This window comes from Neocloeon triangulifer, unplaced genomic scaffold, assembly GCF_031216515.1.
Source record: "Neocloeon triangulifer isolate White Clay Creek 2 clone unplaced genomic scaffold, ASM3121651v1 ptg000002l, whole genome shotgun sequence".
NCBI classification, from domain to species: domain Eukaryota; kingdom Metazoa; phylum Arthropoda; class Insecta; order Ephemeroptera; family Baetidae; genus Neocloeon; species Neocloeon triangulifer.
In genome coordinates, this window is record NW_026775545.1 from 2,020,970 (window position 1) to 2,039,138 (window position 18,169).

The window sequence follows — 18,169 nt, forward strand, 5'->3', positions numbered from 1 at the left end:
TTGTATATTGACGATTAAGACCAATTTGGCCAATAGAAGACTCTGCACAAGTGAATTTATGATAAGTTTTTAACAACTGAAATTTCAAACGTTGAAAATATTGCCTGCAATGCTCATGAAAACAAATAAGTTAATGCTCGGCTTTTTTTAAACAGATTTAAGTAATGATCCAATTTATTATTCATTTTCATTATTTTGTTATTCAAAAGTTTAAAAAAATTCATAATTTATGTTCTTGAACGCATTGATTGTTGCTTGGAAATTTTTTTCAAAATTAAATTAAAAAAAAATAAATTAATATTTTTATTTTAATATTTATTCAGTTTTCAATTTAAAAAAGACAATACTTTTAGAATAATTAGATCCACTTTATTTATCTCGAGGGCTCAATTAGTTGGATAATGGAACGCAATTTGGCTGGAAGCGATCCAAAGAGACTGGGAAAGACAAAACAAAATGCAAAAAAACGATTTGGACCGAATTCAATTGCATTAATTCAGAGTGCTGGTGTGCGTGGATGTTTTGAAATTCATGCGTATAGCTTCCTTGAGCGTCGGAAATGATCCTGCTGGGATGACAAGCAAACAAACATTTGCCTAAACAAAGCGTCGGAGCTCATTCGTATTCACCTGGCGTCGACGCCGACGTCACATTTAAATGCAAATTTAATTTACAACTGTGTCAGGGCCCGTGATTTTTGAGCACGAATTCTGTTGTTTGCATAATACAAATGCACGCACAACTGACTAATGGAATTTCGCAATCACGGCAATTTGAATTATTTATTTTTTGAATCCCCTCGATTCGAAGGGTTGGGCGAATATCAGAGTGGGTGTTTGACTTTCGGGGCGTGGTTGGAGTGCGTGTGGTGCGAGGCGAACTTGATTGATATTAATGCGAAATTTAATCTCAACAAGAAGCATGAGAGCACTTTGAAACAAGCAGGCCGTTCAACGAACGGAAATCGATTTGCTGGCTTGTGTTGTGAGCAGATTGGAAATTGCAAAAAAATGGCTTGACGCTCTGCCGATACAAATTGCCGCGCTAATAGCGTCTGCCCGCCTCGAGGTATCAAAAACCGAGTGCATTTGCACTGGTGCCAGCGAAATTGGATACATTCAATGTATTTTAAGGACGAAAGGCGATACGCTCTGAAGTCTAAATAAGCGTATCATTTCATTAGCTGGAGTTTATTTTTACCCAATAATAAGAGCGGAGGGTTCTTGTCGGCAACGTTAAATTTGAGAGGAGAAAGAAAGTTAGAAGGAGATTAAAATCGGTTCTGGTGCAATAAGATCTTAAGTCTGCAGGACTATAAAAAAAACACAATATGATTAATTTTCTCGGGTGTCGTAGCGTTTTTAATAACAAAGATAAAAGTATTTTGGCCGTTTTAAAGTAACGGAAAGCAACAAAAGCTGTAATTTAGTCACAAGTTGATCGCAATTTATTTCCAAATTATGAAAAGTTTGGTATTTGTCAAATAAAGATCTACACTCTGCAAGACTAAAAATTATAGTATGATTAATTTTCTCCGCTGAATGGGAAAGTTGAAGTGAAAGAAAGGAAAGTACAAAATGAATTCTGCTTTCCAGGACCTCTAATAAAGAATAAAAAAATTAATAATACTAATGCTCTACAAATTTGTAAAATTTTTATTATTTATCTTTAAAAATGACAGTTTTTAAATTATGATTTCCGAAATTTTTGTACCCAATCAAAAGAAAACGGCTAATATATGGATGGTAAAAATGAGTGAAGAGAATTTGCAACTACACGATTCTGATTTTGAGTTGATTAATGAAACTGTTTTTGTTTCAGGTCGGCTTCAAATTCTTGAGGGTATCATTAGGCAATTCCTCCCTCATGTGCACATAAGAAAAGGAGGATCAGTGCCAAAATTGCACAAACAGGTTTCCGTATAGCTCTGCCGGAAATGCGAACAAGATGCTAATAACGCCCTTATGTGTTTTTACTGCCACCTCAGCCAGTCAAGCCATTTCGAGCTGGCAAAACAAAGCACATAACTCTCAGCTCGCTCACTTGATTATTACATACTGCGCCCGTTTACGACTGAATTAGAGCCCCGGCGTCTTTTTGTCCGAGAAGAATAACGACCGCACCTGCGGAAGCATCTTTAGCAGCAAATAAATTACTTGGTGGCGGCTTTCACAGGCAATGCAGTCATCACGGTGCAGGCAATTAAAGTGCAAGTCAATCTGGAAATTGCCCATCTTCAGCAGAAATTTGCCTTCAGAGTCCATCAGAGGATCGCTGAGTGCACTTTACACGAAGTGCAATTTATCTCAAAGTTATAAACGTTTGTCGCTTCAACAAAGAGAGGAGGTGCAAGTTATAACTTATAAGGAGTAAGTTTGATGATGTGTTGAGACAGGGAGGCTTAAAGTTGGAAAGTGTAATTGTTCTCGCCGTTAATTAAATGAGAGATAACTGTTTTAAAATTCGCAACCTTGCAAAATAAATTGGAATGGAAGGGAAATTTAATTGGATTGTTGAAGCCACTGAAACCGAACAAACTTTGGAAACGTTGAGGTCATACTGAGCTTTAATTTTAATTTAGTTTTAACTTTATAGATTTGAGGTAACATAAATTTAAAATCAGCGTTGCATAAAACATTTTTTCTTATATTGAGTTATATGGATTGAATTAAGATATAAATCAAGCTCATTAAATTTCAATTAAAAATATATAATTTCATTACGACATAATTACTCCCCAATATTTGTAATTTGCAGTTTTTTTTAAAATTTATTTTAATGGTTTTAAATTTATGTATTTAAAATTAGAATTAAAATTTAATTTTAATTAAGGTTGATGTGATTTATTTTTTATGGATCTGAGTGACTGCAGAGTAAGTATTTCATTGTACATGTTAAATAAAATTAGAGTTAAAGAATCACTTAAATCTTCAATGATTTCACAAATTCTGCTTTTACAGAGCGCCGGCTTTGAGGAGAACAATGTGCAGCAATAATGACGAATGTACCGTTGGTTTTACAGTCGCGCATGGTAGGCAGTGAGCCAGCAGGCTTATTACAAATTTATAATTAGAACGCACACAGACGAACGAGCACGGAGAACAAAGACACACAATGAAGGGGCGGGCCGGGCGGACTGAAGGTACAGAAGGAACCTTTCTTTCTCTCTCTCACGTCGCGGATTGCTGATATATGGCCCCTTAAAAGCGGGCAAGATTGTTCTTAATTACTTGCACACTTCCGCAGTTCCGTTCGAGTGCTTCGGCTTAAAAGCGGCCGTGTGCGAATTCTCGTCTTACTTGATTCTCTCTCGCGGCCTCCTCAATAAATCGATAATTCCTCTGCGGATAAAGAAAGATGCGCTGGAACGAGGGTCTAATCTGCTCGTTGAAAGAGAGGAATTTCGGCAACAGAAAATTATATCGCACAACATGAGAGGAAATTACTTACTGATGGTTAATTTTTAATGAATTTTAGATTAGAACTCTAGTTTACTATTTTTTTTTCTATTAAAAGAGTTTAAAAAAATTACAAATTACTTGAAAAAAATTGTTTCTTAATATGTACCTTGTACGTTATCAACAAAAATTGAGCCTAAAAAGATGAGTTGGGAAGTAAATCCTTTTTTTTATTTCTCTTAAAGGTTACTATTCAGAATACATTGGCAGCTTTAATATCTATTTTCAACTTCTTTTCCCTTTCCACGCGATGAGTTTCTCCCTTTAATACTGCTGCTTTTAATATAGAAGATGCTGCCATTGACAAGTTGTAATCAAACTTGTGCAAAGAAGATGGAAAAAGAAAAAGTCGGAGTTGCGGAGACTTGACAATAAGAGCAGAGCGAGGTAAATATATTTTATATGGGCTGGAAAGCGCTGCTCAAAGGTGTGAGGGTCGCATGAAAGAAGACGTTTTACTCGTGACACTTGCAGAACTACACCATGTAGAACCGCAATTGAATGAGAGATTTGCCACATGCACGACAAGTCCCCCAAGGACGCTCTCTGCTTTGCCTTTGCTGCTTTCCATTCAGACGCGACGTGCAATATATCTTTCCGTCTTTTTATATTTATTTTGTCGCCGCCACGAGAGAGAGATGCAATCGCAATATTGCTTGTTGCAGAGAGAGAAAGATGAAAAATGCACTACTTCGTTGGCATTACGTGTATTGGCGAGGCGCGAGAACTTGTCATGTAAACAGAAACTGGGCGGAATTCATGCATGTACGGATGCACTCTTGTCTGTTTCAATGGATATGTGTGTCGCTGTGAGGAGCCAATGGCGCGCAACGAATCATCGCCCTTTGTGTTTGATTCAAACAAATAGCTTTGGCGAGAAATTGCAGCAGCGTAATGACACAAGCCACAATCAGCATCAAAATGACACCTTTGTCGTAAAACTTAAGGGACTTCAGTAAATAAAAATGAGTAAAAATTGAGTATTCTGATGTAACTAAAAAGAGTAAAGGCTGCAAAATTGTCAAAAATTTAAAAAATTTTATTATGTACAAATTTTGGCTTTTGGCTTTCTAAATCTTTTCGGCTAGTCCTAAATATATGCATGGTTTATTCAAACAAGATGTAGGAGAATTCAAGAGAATTTTAAAATTATGAGGTATGGAAATAAATTTAAAATAAAAAAGTTAGATTCAAACAAAATTAGCGCAGCCCCAAATATTATTTAATTTTTTTATTATACATTATTTTCACATTTTTTCAACTTTTAGAAACTTCAAATTTGATTTATAAGCCATAAAATTATATTTACACATTTTTTTAAGTAATTCGATTAAAAATGAAATTAATTACTACTCGCTGTTATAGAATAGAAATTTGTGACAATTGAAAATGGAAAGTAATTTAAATTCTTTGCATATTAATAGAAGAAATCAAAATATAAAAAATGTTTTAATCTACACAAAAAATAAAAATTGCAATTTCAATTTACTTTTATTTTAAATTTTTTAATTATACTTTCAATAACATAATATAAAAAATTAAATTAAATTAATTTTTTTAATATTATTTATCAATTTAATTGTATATTTAATAGGCCACATACATGAAATATAAATTTTTTTGTAAATTTTATGAACCCGCTATTTTTTGTTTGCTGTCTGCGTAAAATATTTTGCATAATCCAGTGCCATCGAAAGTTTGGCTGTTTTAATTTTACAATCCAAGTGACATGAAGGCCATGAAGTAATAATATTTATTGCAACAATTTGATCACCTCTATAAATTCACCCCGTCCAAATTGCACGTATGGAAGACGATAAAGTTCTGAATGAAATCCAACTGCCGTCAGCACTGACCAACTGCAATAAACTCGCAGTAAATTGCCCGTGGCAGTATAATAAGATATTGTTATCCAGCGTAGCATATCTGATGTCATGCGGACAATTTTTTCGTCTGCGGCGAGAGCAATAACACAGAAGCTGAGAAGAGGTCAAGAGAAGAGGAAACGAAAAGGAAAAAAGACCTTCTGGCCGCACTTAAATATAATAAAACAACTTTCCAATATAAAGGCGCGCGGGTTTAATAAAATAAAAAAAAGGGAGAAACGACTCAATTGCAGCAGAAAAATATTTTATGAAACGAGGAGCTTTTCCTTTTGGTTCACCGGATTTCCTTTTCTTCCTTTTTTTCAACTTTTCTTTCTCTCTCCTAGCTCGCCAAGAAGCAGATGTAAAGGGGCTGTTGCTGCCCGCGTGCTCTTTCTTTCTTTCTTCTTTGGTGCGAAACTTTTACACTTAAGTGGCTCCATTTCTCCATACACGTATTAGATTTGAATAAATGTGTGTCACGAGTGGCGAAAAACGCCGAAAACTTTCCTTGTGCAAAGCGGACCTGTCGATTTGCTTTTTTTTTCTTGGCCAAACAAATCCGGTATAAATCTCTCGTGTTTTGCCACCCTTTGCCAGCGTTTCCTCCTGCAAGACAAATCGAAGCGTATTGCTGCCAGGTCTTCATTTTACGGAGCGCTCTACACTTTCACTTTTAATCAAACTTTAAAGCTGAGCTCTCTGAACGGAGTGAAATATTATCGAGCTGCACCCGAACCATAAATTTCAGCGAAAATAACACGCCGAATATAAACTCGCTTGCAAACAAAGGGGGAGTATTATTTTAGCGGAGGTACCGGAGGTGCAGGCAATACTATATATCGATAATATACTGACCGAGCCAACAACAGATCCCCGTGCGAAATTATTTTGCCGCCAGGATTTATGGCTCCCGCCTCGTTTGAAGTGCAAAAAGAAAATATTGCTGGGTCCGTGTTTTATTGGGGCTGTACCAGATACGCCTCTAAATACAAACAAACAAACAGTCTGGCTTTTCTATTTAGGCAAATATGTTGAATTAAATTCACGACTGCAGCACAAAAAATGTGATACGCATCGTAGAAATAATAATAATGATAATGGTAACTTTTATTATAAAATAGAATAATATTAATGGACTTGTTTGTCAGTAAATTGTATGTTAAAAAATTTATTTCACGTCAAAAGTTGTTAAAAATTTATTATATTTATGCAAATTATTAATAATTTTTTAATTTTATTTTTATTTTTTGTTTTTATTTAATATGATATATTACAGTTGTTTTCTTAGTTAAATTATTGAAACAATTTTAAATTATTCAAAATAAATAATTTTAAGTTTTAATTTAAACTATCGATACTTCAATCCTAATCACTCAGACAGATACATTAATGTGTATGGCACGATTTCATCAATTTTTATTACAATGTTTCCAATAGGTTATTATAGACAAAATTATATATTATGGAATCGCAGCTCGCAGTTTCCTTTATTAGTTCCAATTAAACTATAATTTTATTTACTGGAAGCAGCTTTTACCCAAAATAATAAAGTTCAATGAACAGTTTTGTTTAATTTTAAGAATATTGACGACGGAAAATTTTTGATGAATGTTAATCATTTTAATGCAACAATTTATAAATAATGCAAACTGCTTTGTTTGCCAATGTATTTGCAATAAAATCTTATATAGGAGGATTTTTCCTTGCGAAAATATTGACATTCCGCCGTCTATCCGCGTGCAAACAGGAACTTATGCAAATATGGGCTCGGCAGCCTCTTCCTGCCTCAAGATGCACCTGCGAATCGATTTCAATTACGTATGTGAGCCGACAGGCGGTGTCGGTCGGACGGGCAGTTCATTTTGCACGCAGGGCCAGAAGGCCAGAATGAACACGACGAGGCTTGAATGAAGAATCGCGCTCGTCAAAGAAAGAAAAAAAAGAAGAAAGGCACATACGGGGGCTCATCCATCCATCTATTCAAAAGGAGTGGCGCGATTTCTCGAGTGGAGATTTCGCCGGCGTCAACTCTCATCGCGGCGCTTGTCACGTCGGCCGAGATATTGCCGGCGCTACACTTTCAGACTTCTTCCATTTTTGTTCTCCTTTCTGTACTCACTTAGCGAGTGCGGCCCCGGCGTCTAATCCAATTTATCCTCGCCATAACACTGCTATCTAACTACCGAGCGCGAGAAAGGCCAAGAGTTTCGGCACGCCCGCGGCAAAATAAAAAAGCATCAACAAGCGAGCGCCCTGTGTTATTTTTCGCTCCCGGCACTTTTTAGCATCCCATTCACACAGAGACGCGAATATTATCCTTAATGGAGATACTCGTTCGAGTTAGTGCGGAGCCAAAAGTTTCACCTCTCCAAATAAACGCGTGCACGGCTTTTGCAAAAGCAGCCAGCACAAGGGATAGGTGCGAATTTTATACAAAAGAAGGCACTGATTTCCTCTGCAAAGAGAAGAGGTGGAAAGATTTTGCCATGAGCCATGACTAATAACAGTAGTGATAGTTGAAAATTTTAATAACTGCAACAAAACAATCAAATCAATCAAAAAAAAAGAAGCAATGAATTTTGAATTTGGATTTTACAATGTGTGTAGCTTGAGTCTAGATGTTGTACAGTATATTTTATTTAAATGGCAAAAATATGCATTATTTAAAAATAAAATTAAAACGTAATTTAAAAAAATGTTAAACAAAACAGAAAATAAGCCTATTTTGTATTAATAATTAAATAAAAAATAAAAAAAATCTTTTTTAAACAAATGTGAATTTTTTTGTTACGTAAATAAATTTTATATTTTAACTAAAAATTTTAAAAATTTGTGATTTTATTAACAATTAAACCACATCTGCACGTATTGAATAGGCGATCGTTCTCTTTAATCGGCCACCCAGAATCAAAACACGTAAAATTTGGGCCCACACCCTTCAGTCTGCTCTCTCGTGAGCCCGTTATTGTGTCCTTTCTCTCTCTCTCTCTTGGTGTCTTTTGCGTCTCCTTTTGCCCGAAATTCGGCTGCAGTCGTGCGTGAAATAATAGCGCAAGCCGATCGGCGTTTCTCTTTGGCTTAGCGAGTAGACGACGAGGACCGAGAGAAGAAAGTCTCGTGTTTAAAGCAGGCCTCCATTTAACGAAAAGCGCTTTCAAAGGACTGGTGCCGGAACAAATTTCAATTGAGACCTCCTCTTCAACATGCAACTTAATTCCATCAGCCATTGAGGAACCAGAGGAGAGAAAGGGTTCCTAATTTTATTGATCCAAATAATTTCGTCCTGGGTTAAAACTTGCAGCTGCGTAAAAAAATTAAAAGAGGAGGCCCAAGGAGGCCTTTCATTATTTCCTGGATTATATGTGCAATGCGATGAAACTTTCTTCTTTTTACTGAGGGTTAGAAAAAAGAAAAAAAAGCAAGCCGGGCTTACGCACTCTCAGATTGCTATCGAAATATTTAAGACTTGGCAGCAGCTAAAATAATGGAACATTTCACTCCCTGAGAGAAAAACGGGGTTTAGATTTTAAGAACGTGATAACCCGTGGGCGAGATGCATCTGAATAAATCTGACCCGGCCTTCCGCACAACTTTTGCGGTCTGGAGACAACATTCCATCAACTATCAGGCCTTTTCGGAGGCGCAAAAGCGGAAACATTTTGCTATGGCGACGTCCAAGATTACGTATGATAAATCTATTACTGTCCGAGTTGTGAAGGGACTTCAGACCTTCCCTGTGAATGCAAAACACGCTTTGAGGGAAAGGGTCGTTAATTTGCAGCAAAGACGGAATTTGTCATTTAATTGTCGCTCCCTTGATCGGTCCCTCCACTCAAACTGAATGCCTAATCCGCTTTAGGGATGGACATGGAGAGCTGCCGCTTGTTGCATTAAAGATTTGCCAAATAAATTTTTGAGAGGCCCTGCCAGAGAAGATGCGAGTCAAATGAATATTTAAAAAAAAAAATATTGATAAAAAAAAACGATTTTTAATAATTTTCTTGTTTTTAATTTTAATACGAAAAAGGTATAATTTTCATCGCATGAACCGTTAAAAACAGCCTAAATCATTTAAAGCCGTTAAAACAAGATTTACATTATTTTCTAAAGTTAAATAATTAAACGTTCGTTCTTTGTTTGAAATAATAATGGAATTCTTCACAAAAAGTTAAGAATTGAAAAAGTGAAATTAATATTTTATAAAAAAAAAATTGAGTCTAAAACTAGTCAACTATTTTGCCCACAAAAGTTTCACATCCTTAATCATGCCATTTTTCCTCAAACTTCCCTCCTTTTCAGAGCCTCATATACTTTTACAGCTAATCAAATATTCTCAAAACCTTTGAAGGCCGAGAGATGAAATGAAAATTAATTAAAGCACGACTTTCTGGTGCACAAGGCAGAAAATGTGATTAGATTTTCTGCCGGGCTCAAAAGACGGACCGATAAAAGTCGCTTTGGGCAAACAAGCGTGCTGAGAGACGGAGACAAATTGAATCGAAACGTCGCTGCGACTCGATTTTTTTGCCACTCACGCGTGCATGTAAATAAGTAACAACCTTATTAGGAGGCGGAGAGGACGCTCGCTTTCCGCAAATTATGTGCTAAAACCCGACTCACTCCTTGTTATACCGTGAGCGAAAAAATAAAATAAAAAATACCGACCTGGGAGAAGCGAGTGAATTCATGAATATTTCACCGGGCGGAATGGCAAATCGCGCGCCGAGAAAAAGCAGGTATTGACAGGTGGCTTAAATTTAGCTCTCTCTCTATATAAAGCGAGGAGAGGGTTCTCTCTTTTCTCTCTCCGGCTATAGCGAGCGAGAGAGAGATTACCGAGCATTAGCTGGCCCCTGCCACTGGAGAGTACCTGCGGTGTTTTTGCCCGAGCTTGAATTATTTATGAAAGGCGGCGAAAAACAAGAGGGCGTGTTATAAATTGAAAGGAAAATATAACCCTCGGGTAGTTTAACCCCCGATGACGGCCAATTTTATCGGAGACCTGATTTCATTCCACCGCAAAACAATGAGAAAGGGTCGAACTCACCTTATTCCGCCTCGAGAGGTGTCGTAATTGAGCATTCGCTGGCCGTGCTTCCAAGTGACGTAAGTGGATGGATGCGGGACTTGACTGATAACACACTTGAGCTCGATCGTGCTGCCCGTTTTGTAGAATTTATCGACAATTGGTACACCGCGCTCATCTACGATCTCCACTCGTGGAGCTGAAACACAGAGAGAGAAACACGGGCTGATCAATAAAAGTGGCTGGTGCGCTGCTCGCGAATAAGGCCGGGCCGCTCCAAAGAAGGAAAGAAAGAAACAAGGATAGGCAGTTTTGGATTTCGCCTCACGCACTTTCGGCAAAGGCCCGAGACACCGTGTTGTGCAGCTGACGTGTCATTTTTGCATTTTGATATGCCGCCCAAAAGCACAAAAGCGGCGGGTTTATATATTATGAGGACTGGCACGGTCGTGTGCACTGGAATGAGCAATTTGCGTCTGAGTTTCACTCAGGGCAGTGGGCACGATAAACTTATTATCCTGCTTTAGCTAAGCGTAGAATAAAAAATTGTAAGCAAAGTTCGCTCATTTAAAAAAAAAATATTTCCATCATTTGCATCAATTTGCATTATAAGAAGAAGATTAAGACTTTCTTATAATAATTATTTATTATTAATCCTTGTTTATTTGTCAAAATTGTGACGTAACATTTTTTTACATTCAATTGCTGAAAACAATTTATTTGGAAATAAAGGAATTGTTGTACAAAATTGCATCACCACTAGCAATTTTTTGCCAAAACTTCCGAGATAAAAAAAAACACCCCATCCGCCGCAGTGAGTTATAATAATTAAAAAAAAAATAACACATATTACCCCCCCCCTCAATCATAAGCATTGCAACAGTCTTTGATATCTTCTTCTTATTATCAAAATTAACTTCTATTAATTAAAAAAGAAAACAATTTTCCCAAAAAAACTAGTTCGCTTTAATATCTAGCAAATAAACATGAAAACTATGTAGTTGCTTTAACATTATTTAAATTCACGAAACGCAAGCTCAGTTTTTTGCTTTGCTCTTGCTCGCTCCGATCCTCGATTTGAGGAAAAATTGTGAAAATAATCCATTCATAGCTTGAACCGATTTAATAAAAAAAACTTGGATTAATATTATCTTCTAAAATTGTTGTGTTGTAAACGCTTGAGTTAGCTAAACACGCAAAAATTTAGCAAATTTCTTGCTAGTTGTTTTTTCCCATAATTCTTAGTGTTTTTGATTTCTTTTCAATAATTTAACGAACCCAGGGTGATTGCAACAATAACAATAACAAATAAACCAATAAAAATTAAGATTGATAAGGAAAGGATCCGTCACTAATATCTCTTCATAAATTTTGCAACTTATTTGAGTTATGAGCTAAGTTGTTATTTGTTTATTTATAAATAAAATGAACATCAATATTCAACGGATTTTCTATTTTGGTGTATGAGACTTACAATTACGATTTCCTCACATTCACAGAATTAGAATTTCTCAGACAAAAAATGGAAATAGTCCCATTATCAAAAAAATAAAATAGCTTTGCGATGTGGGCGTGAATGAATATCAAATTAGGTTTTTTAGTTTTCAATTGCGACTTGGTTTGTCGTAATTTATGGAAATTTGGCCGCGGCCAGGCAGTGTCTCTCGTGCGAGTTATCGCAAAGTGGTGGAAAGTGGCCGCGGCGGCGCGAGAATCAATAGTCCGGAGCGCGTCACACTCTCTCTCTACTTTTCTTGGATTTGTTCCAGCGCCAACAAATCACGGCCCTAAAAAGTTGAGCTCACTTTATTACACAGAGATAAATACGAATTTATCATTTGAATATTACAACAAATGTGTGCCGCATATCGGCTGCAATACACGTCCAATAAATTTTAATCGCTGCTTCCTCTTGGGACGCAATAACTCAAGCCGCGACTGCATGTGCGGATTGCGATCTGGCTCTGCAAAATTCATATAACGGCGAACTTGTACAGCGAAATAGTAATTAAATAAAAATCGCCCAGAGCCACAACCCCTGCCAGGATAAAAATTTTGAATTGTGCACCCTGAGTTTATTTTTGTGTACCGATGTAAGAGGATTCAAATATTGGAGCGTATTGGAGGGAACCCAACTTTCATATATTATAATCAAATCTCTAACTTATTTAAATTTAACCCTGATAACACAAAAATTTCTTTTAAAGTAACACAAATTTTTTGCTCATAAACCGCAAAATAATTTATTTTGCAGGAAAAATTGAGGTAGTTTTAGAACAGACTCAATTTTGAATCAAGAAAAGTGGAAATAAATCAATAGATAAAACGCAAAATAATATACAAATTTATTAATTTTTTATAAAAAAAAAATTAAAACTTTAATCCTATAAATTTATTATTCTCTGACTTTTAAAAGGCTATATTTATTTATTAAATTTTTTATAATAAGGAATTTTTAATCAAATGAACATGATTCTTTTCTTTCCTTGCTCCTTAATAATAAAATCAAATGATTTTTTACCAATAGAGAAATATTTTTTTAATCAAATTCCAATTAATCATACCCTCTTTATCTGCTTTTGTCGGCGCTTAATCATACATAAGACTCTCCCAAAACGTGCTCTACTTGTTACACGATGTCATAAATTAAAATTTGACACGCATAATTTGGCCAGCGGTGGACCTTAATGAGCACGGCTGGCTTTGCCAAAGCCTCGCAGATTAAATTCGGATGAGCAATTCTTGTCTAGTCTGGTTGGCCAAGTTTTAGGTGCGAGAAGAAGATTTACAGCCTTTCTTTGTTGAATTAATTATCTCGGCCAGCAGAGGGTCGAAAACGCACCAGTCAGTTTGAAAACGGCCCTTGAGGTGCGCGAGAAAAAATGGGCGAGATTTGTTCGAAGAGTGAAAAGCGTGAAAAAGTTTTTCATGCAGAGCTAATTTCGGCGAGAGTGGCCGGAAATATCATCACGTGCCGAGAGAGAGAGAAGGGCGGCCCATTCCAGAGAGGAAAGGGTAATTGATGGCCAAAGTTATCCTTCCTAACAAATGATTTGAAAATACGATAGGTGTATCTCCATTTGCAGGACCGTGAAATTTATGTGTCGCCTCCGCCGATGGTGGATTTCTGCCCGGGGTGAAATATTATTTAGCTCCCCATAATGCTATTCGAGGCCCCGACGGCGAAAATCCGTCTCGATTCTCAGCCGGGGGACACATTTAAAAATAATAAATGATCATCCACGCTGACACCCGAGTGGTTTATTCGGTATTTATCTGTAATCGATAACGTCCGATAAAATACACAGCCCAACCATCGCTTGCCAAAACACGCTTCGCCATATAAACGCACAGTTCCTAAAAATAAATCTATCATTTGTCCACTGAGGGCAATTCAGTTGATTATTTGGGCTGAATAAATGGAATATCATTTGTTTAGAGGGATGTCTAATTTTCTGATGAAAAAAATTATTTTACAGGTTACTGCGAAACATCTATAAATTTCATTGGAAATAACTGATAAAATTTTGATGTTTGAATAAATTATGTTTGAATTACCAAAATTAAATTTTATTTTGATAGAAAATCAGCAATCGTTTTGATCAACATAAATTTCTCACCATATTTATTAATGCATGAAGTTCAAATAATTCGTTGAAATGAACGTTTCGTAGAATATTGTGCTATTTTAATCAAATGAATATATGGACTCTATTATTTCCTGTAAAAAAATTATTATAAGAATATCAAATTTGTAATTATTTTAAAATTTTAACTGAAATTTTCCTATTGCATAGTTTTTTCAAGAATTTTCCTCATTATTCCATACACTCTACTAATTTTTTTTTTTAAATCATGATTATTTAAATTTATTAATTAAACAAAAAAATACGGGTAGAAATTATTGAAAAAAAGTTAAAATCGTTTAATAATTCACCATTTGATTCACTGAAGACCCAAACGTCTTGTATAGAAACAATAGTTAATAAAGTCGATTTTGTTCATCCTTTTGCAAGTGAAAGTTTAATTTTTTAATTTCACCCTCCCTCTTTTTACGGCCGCTCGCTTTTATTGTCGCGGGGAGCGTCGCATTTATCTCAGACGACCGGGCGAAAAGGGGAAAAAGGCACATTATTATAATGGCGGCGAGGACTGGTGGCATTTTAGCGAGATTAAATGTGCTTATGGTAACGCAAACTGAACCACAATAACACACGCTGCCGGCGTTGTTGCTGCTGCCGGATATAAATTCAATAATGAACAAACCGGTCGTGCTGCGTTTAGAGCGAGAGAGAGTGAAATTTGCGCGTGTGTAACACTGGCCGACCCAAAACTTGCAGAAGTCGAAACTCAGTCGGAACAACTTCGGCTCGGACGGACACTTGGCCTGATGTCAGCCCGCAAGTTTATCCATCATTTAGGCGCCATTTGCGGCCGGAAAGTATTTTATGGATTCGCAAGTAAAAGTTTTTTAACGCACAGGCGACATAAGTCTCTGCCGCAAGAGCCTTCGTCCGTCGTGTTCTGCGGCCGGAAGAATCCAACTCTCGGCGGATGATGCATTACGAAAGGGCTTTAAGATGGAACACTCTTATTTTACTATCTTATTAAAAACAACTCAACGTTAAACTTTAATCTAGATTCTTCTGAAAAAAAATTAATTTAACATTTTAGCACAGCAAGTTCTTGATGAAATAACTCTCAACGGATAATCCACTCAGGTTTCATTTTTAATCTCACAAAAAGTACTCTGTACTGTTGATAAAGTCCCATCATTTTTTTTTTTATTTATTTTTTTTTTTAATTCAAAACAATAAAAATAATTTGATCATAGCTTTTTCTACACAATATGACCATTTTGATTTAAAATATTAAATATGCCAAATATGCCAAATTTGCGATAAATTATTTTCATATCTTTTTCATTTATTGTAAATCAATAAATAAGGCTTTTTGGCCCTCCTGGTATGATCACCAAATTATTGGTGCGATATTTTTTAATTGAAAAAATTTTAGTTGGGTAAAAATTACATTTAGAGCTTTAAGAAACAATCATTGTGCCGGACGCCTCTCAATGTGCATTTTTTTTTGTAACTTCAGCAGCTAATCTTCCTTTAAAGATTCTCTGTTTTGATTTCAAAAACAGTATTAAAAGAGGACTCTTTAAGATTAAAATTTATGATGTAAACTTTTGTACTTGAAATATTTATCTCAGTTAAGTTTTGTATATAATCTTCAAAATAGAGCAACTTTTACAAAACTTGGGAGTCTGAGATATAAAACTTTCGAGAGGATTGATTAATTTTCAAGGCCTCCCATTATGCAAATTGCTGAAGCCGGGAGAAAAATCGATGCCGGGCAGAAACAAACAAAGCAATTATGCGACGCATTCTGCAAAAAGTGAAAGAATAGGGAAAGAAAAGGAGCACTGCTGCGAGACCTCGGCTTGCAATAAAGCAGAGAAATTTCCCCAGCAGTGACACTTTTCAAGACGGAGCGGTTGGGAATAATTTTTGAATACAAAAAGCAGCAGCAAAAGGCGCAAAGGACATTTAAGGAAAGAACAAAGTTGCGTCATCGCGGAGTCTCGCTGTTGGCAGTTAAAAACAAGATAAAAAATTCGGTTATACAGTCGCTTTTTTTTGTAGCAAATGCAGTGAACAAAGGGGGTGCATAAAATTTTCTTTCCTCGCGGGGAAAGTCGTCATCAATTTTTTTGCCAGACACTCGGCGGCGAAATGGAGACCCGAGCATTTGGCTCGGCCGCTTTTCACGTTCGCTCTTTCGTGCGGCGTTATCATTTTAAATGGGCTCATAAAATTTTCGCACCCGTAAACAATGAAACATTACCCAGCAAGTCCGACTCCGCACTACATATTTTCGGCCAGACAATGCAAAGAGGCATTACTCGTTGACACAGCGCGCACTGCTTGTACGGCGCTGGCTGGCAAATCACTATGGGAATATCATTGTCCGCACTCTCGGCCTCTCGTCAGCTAAAATAAAACCCAAATGCTCTGCTTTTTACGCACAAAAGGCACTCTAGAAACAAGTGCAAGTTTTGAATGAAATACTTCTGCAAGGAAATGTTTTATTTTTTTTTTTTTTGTCAAGCAATATCAAGTAGGTGATGATGATGATTTTTGTTTCTCTAGCGTTTTTTAAATGCAAAAAGGTCTTTTGAATGTATGAAACAAAATTTTTTTATCATTTGATGAAACAATTGATAGAAATAATTTGAATTTTTAAAGATGGGAACAATTTTTTATTTGCTTTGGCATAAATGTTTAAATTTGGATCTAATTTAAATTTCTTTAGATCAGACATTTCATCAAGAATCAAATTTTCTAAAACTTTACCTTTTTTTAGTTTTTGACTCACATTTTTGTTATTTAATTTGTCCACACTTTTTTGTTAGCAAAATCTTATTGTATCTCAATTGTTTGCAGTTATTTTTATGCCATTTATTTTTGAAACGATTACATCCATTCGCACATTTTTCCACCAGTGATCAAAATACCTGTTTTACAAAAACTGCAAGCTCAAAGTCGTGAACAAAAATTTTGAAACGTTCCTCACAAAGCTTGTATAAACTAAAACAAAATTTATCCAGCCCAAACTTTGTAAACTGAGTTAATTAAACTCAAGTCTAATCAAATTATTTTTATTTTTAACTTCTCTTTTTCAAAACTTTCCAATTTTCAACCAGTGTTAAAATGGATGTTGCAAGAGAATTCATAATTTTATTTAACTCTCATAAAAGGTTTAACGACAAAATACGACTTTAAATCAAGTTTCTACAAGCTTCATATTAACACTAAGAAAATATTTGGAAAATGAATATTACAAACAAACAAAATTTGCCTAATTTGAAGCTTATGCGGTTTCTCTCTACGCAAGAGTATTAATAGCAACTAATTTGCTGTGTTTGCTTTTTGAAGGTATAGTCTCAGATTTCAATATTGTTTGCGTTTTCCAGCTTTATTGAGTATTCCTTGTGGCAAAATGAATGTAAGTTATGAGAGTGGGATATGTTTATTCTTAGTTAGATCCGTACATGAAGCAAATATCAGTAATAAACTCAAGAAGACGCGAATCAAATTGTGACGAAACCGCAATTTTCTCAGCGTCACTTCCAAACCAACTCTCGCAATATTTGCTCGCTCCAGCATGTTGATTAAAATCTTTCGTCGTGTGTTCGCACACGAATCCGCAGATATGATTTTGGGCCTTTTGAAATTGTGGCGGGTAAATATTCATGTTATGCAAATGACGGCAGCGAGATGGAATTTTGTTACTACACCAAATTACTCCAAGTTATTAACAAATTTCTATTTGCTCAGCTAAAAGGTTTCATAACTAACTTTGCACAAGTAATAATGCTTCCGTTGATTTTGCTCTTGGCGGAAAGTTGTTCTGCAAAATGTTTACAAGGGGGTCGACGTCTGCAGTTTCCCTCTAGGAAATCGATCCGAACTAAATTTTTTGACTACAAATATTTCTCTTTTTCCTCGATTTAAGCAGAGGAAAATTTGCAACGGAAAAGATTTTCCGAGTAAAATGTTTCGCACAGATTGTGCCATCATACTTCACAAAGAAACGGAACCGAGAATATCGGCAATAAATTATATTGCCTCGATGCGATACACACAGATTCATTTCGCGGGAAAGGACTACAAAGGGACGCTTTTCCGCCCACTCGGCCCCGATGAATTCCAGTTCCATTTGCTCGTCCAATAGACGTGAATTTTATTGCAGCTGGGTCGCGTTTTTCTGGACAAAATGTTTTATTTTACAACCAGACTTTTTTTATTTCA

The 18,169-nt window shown here is 36.0% G+C and overlaps 1 protein-coding gene across 2 annotated transcripts in view; it reads right to left on the minus strand.

The window, feature by feature from the left end:
- LOC132205038 (neurotrimin-like) overlaps window positions 1-18,169 on the minus strand; it is a 145,941-nt gene that overhangs the window by 18,406 nt on the left and 109,366 nt on the right. For both annotated transcript variants that reach the window (XM_059633862.1, XM_059633861.1), the window contains one exon: window positions 10,374-10,551. In XM_059633862.1, the coding sequence (XP_059489845.1) occupies window positions 10,374-10,551 (178 nt within the window). The remainder of the gene's footprint in view (window positions 1-10,373; window positions 10,552-18,169) is intronic.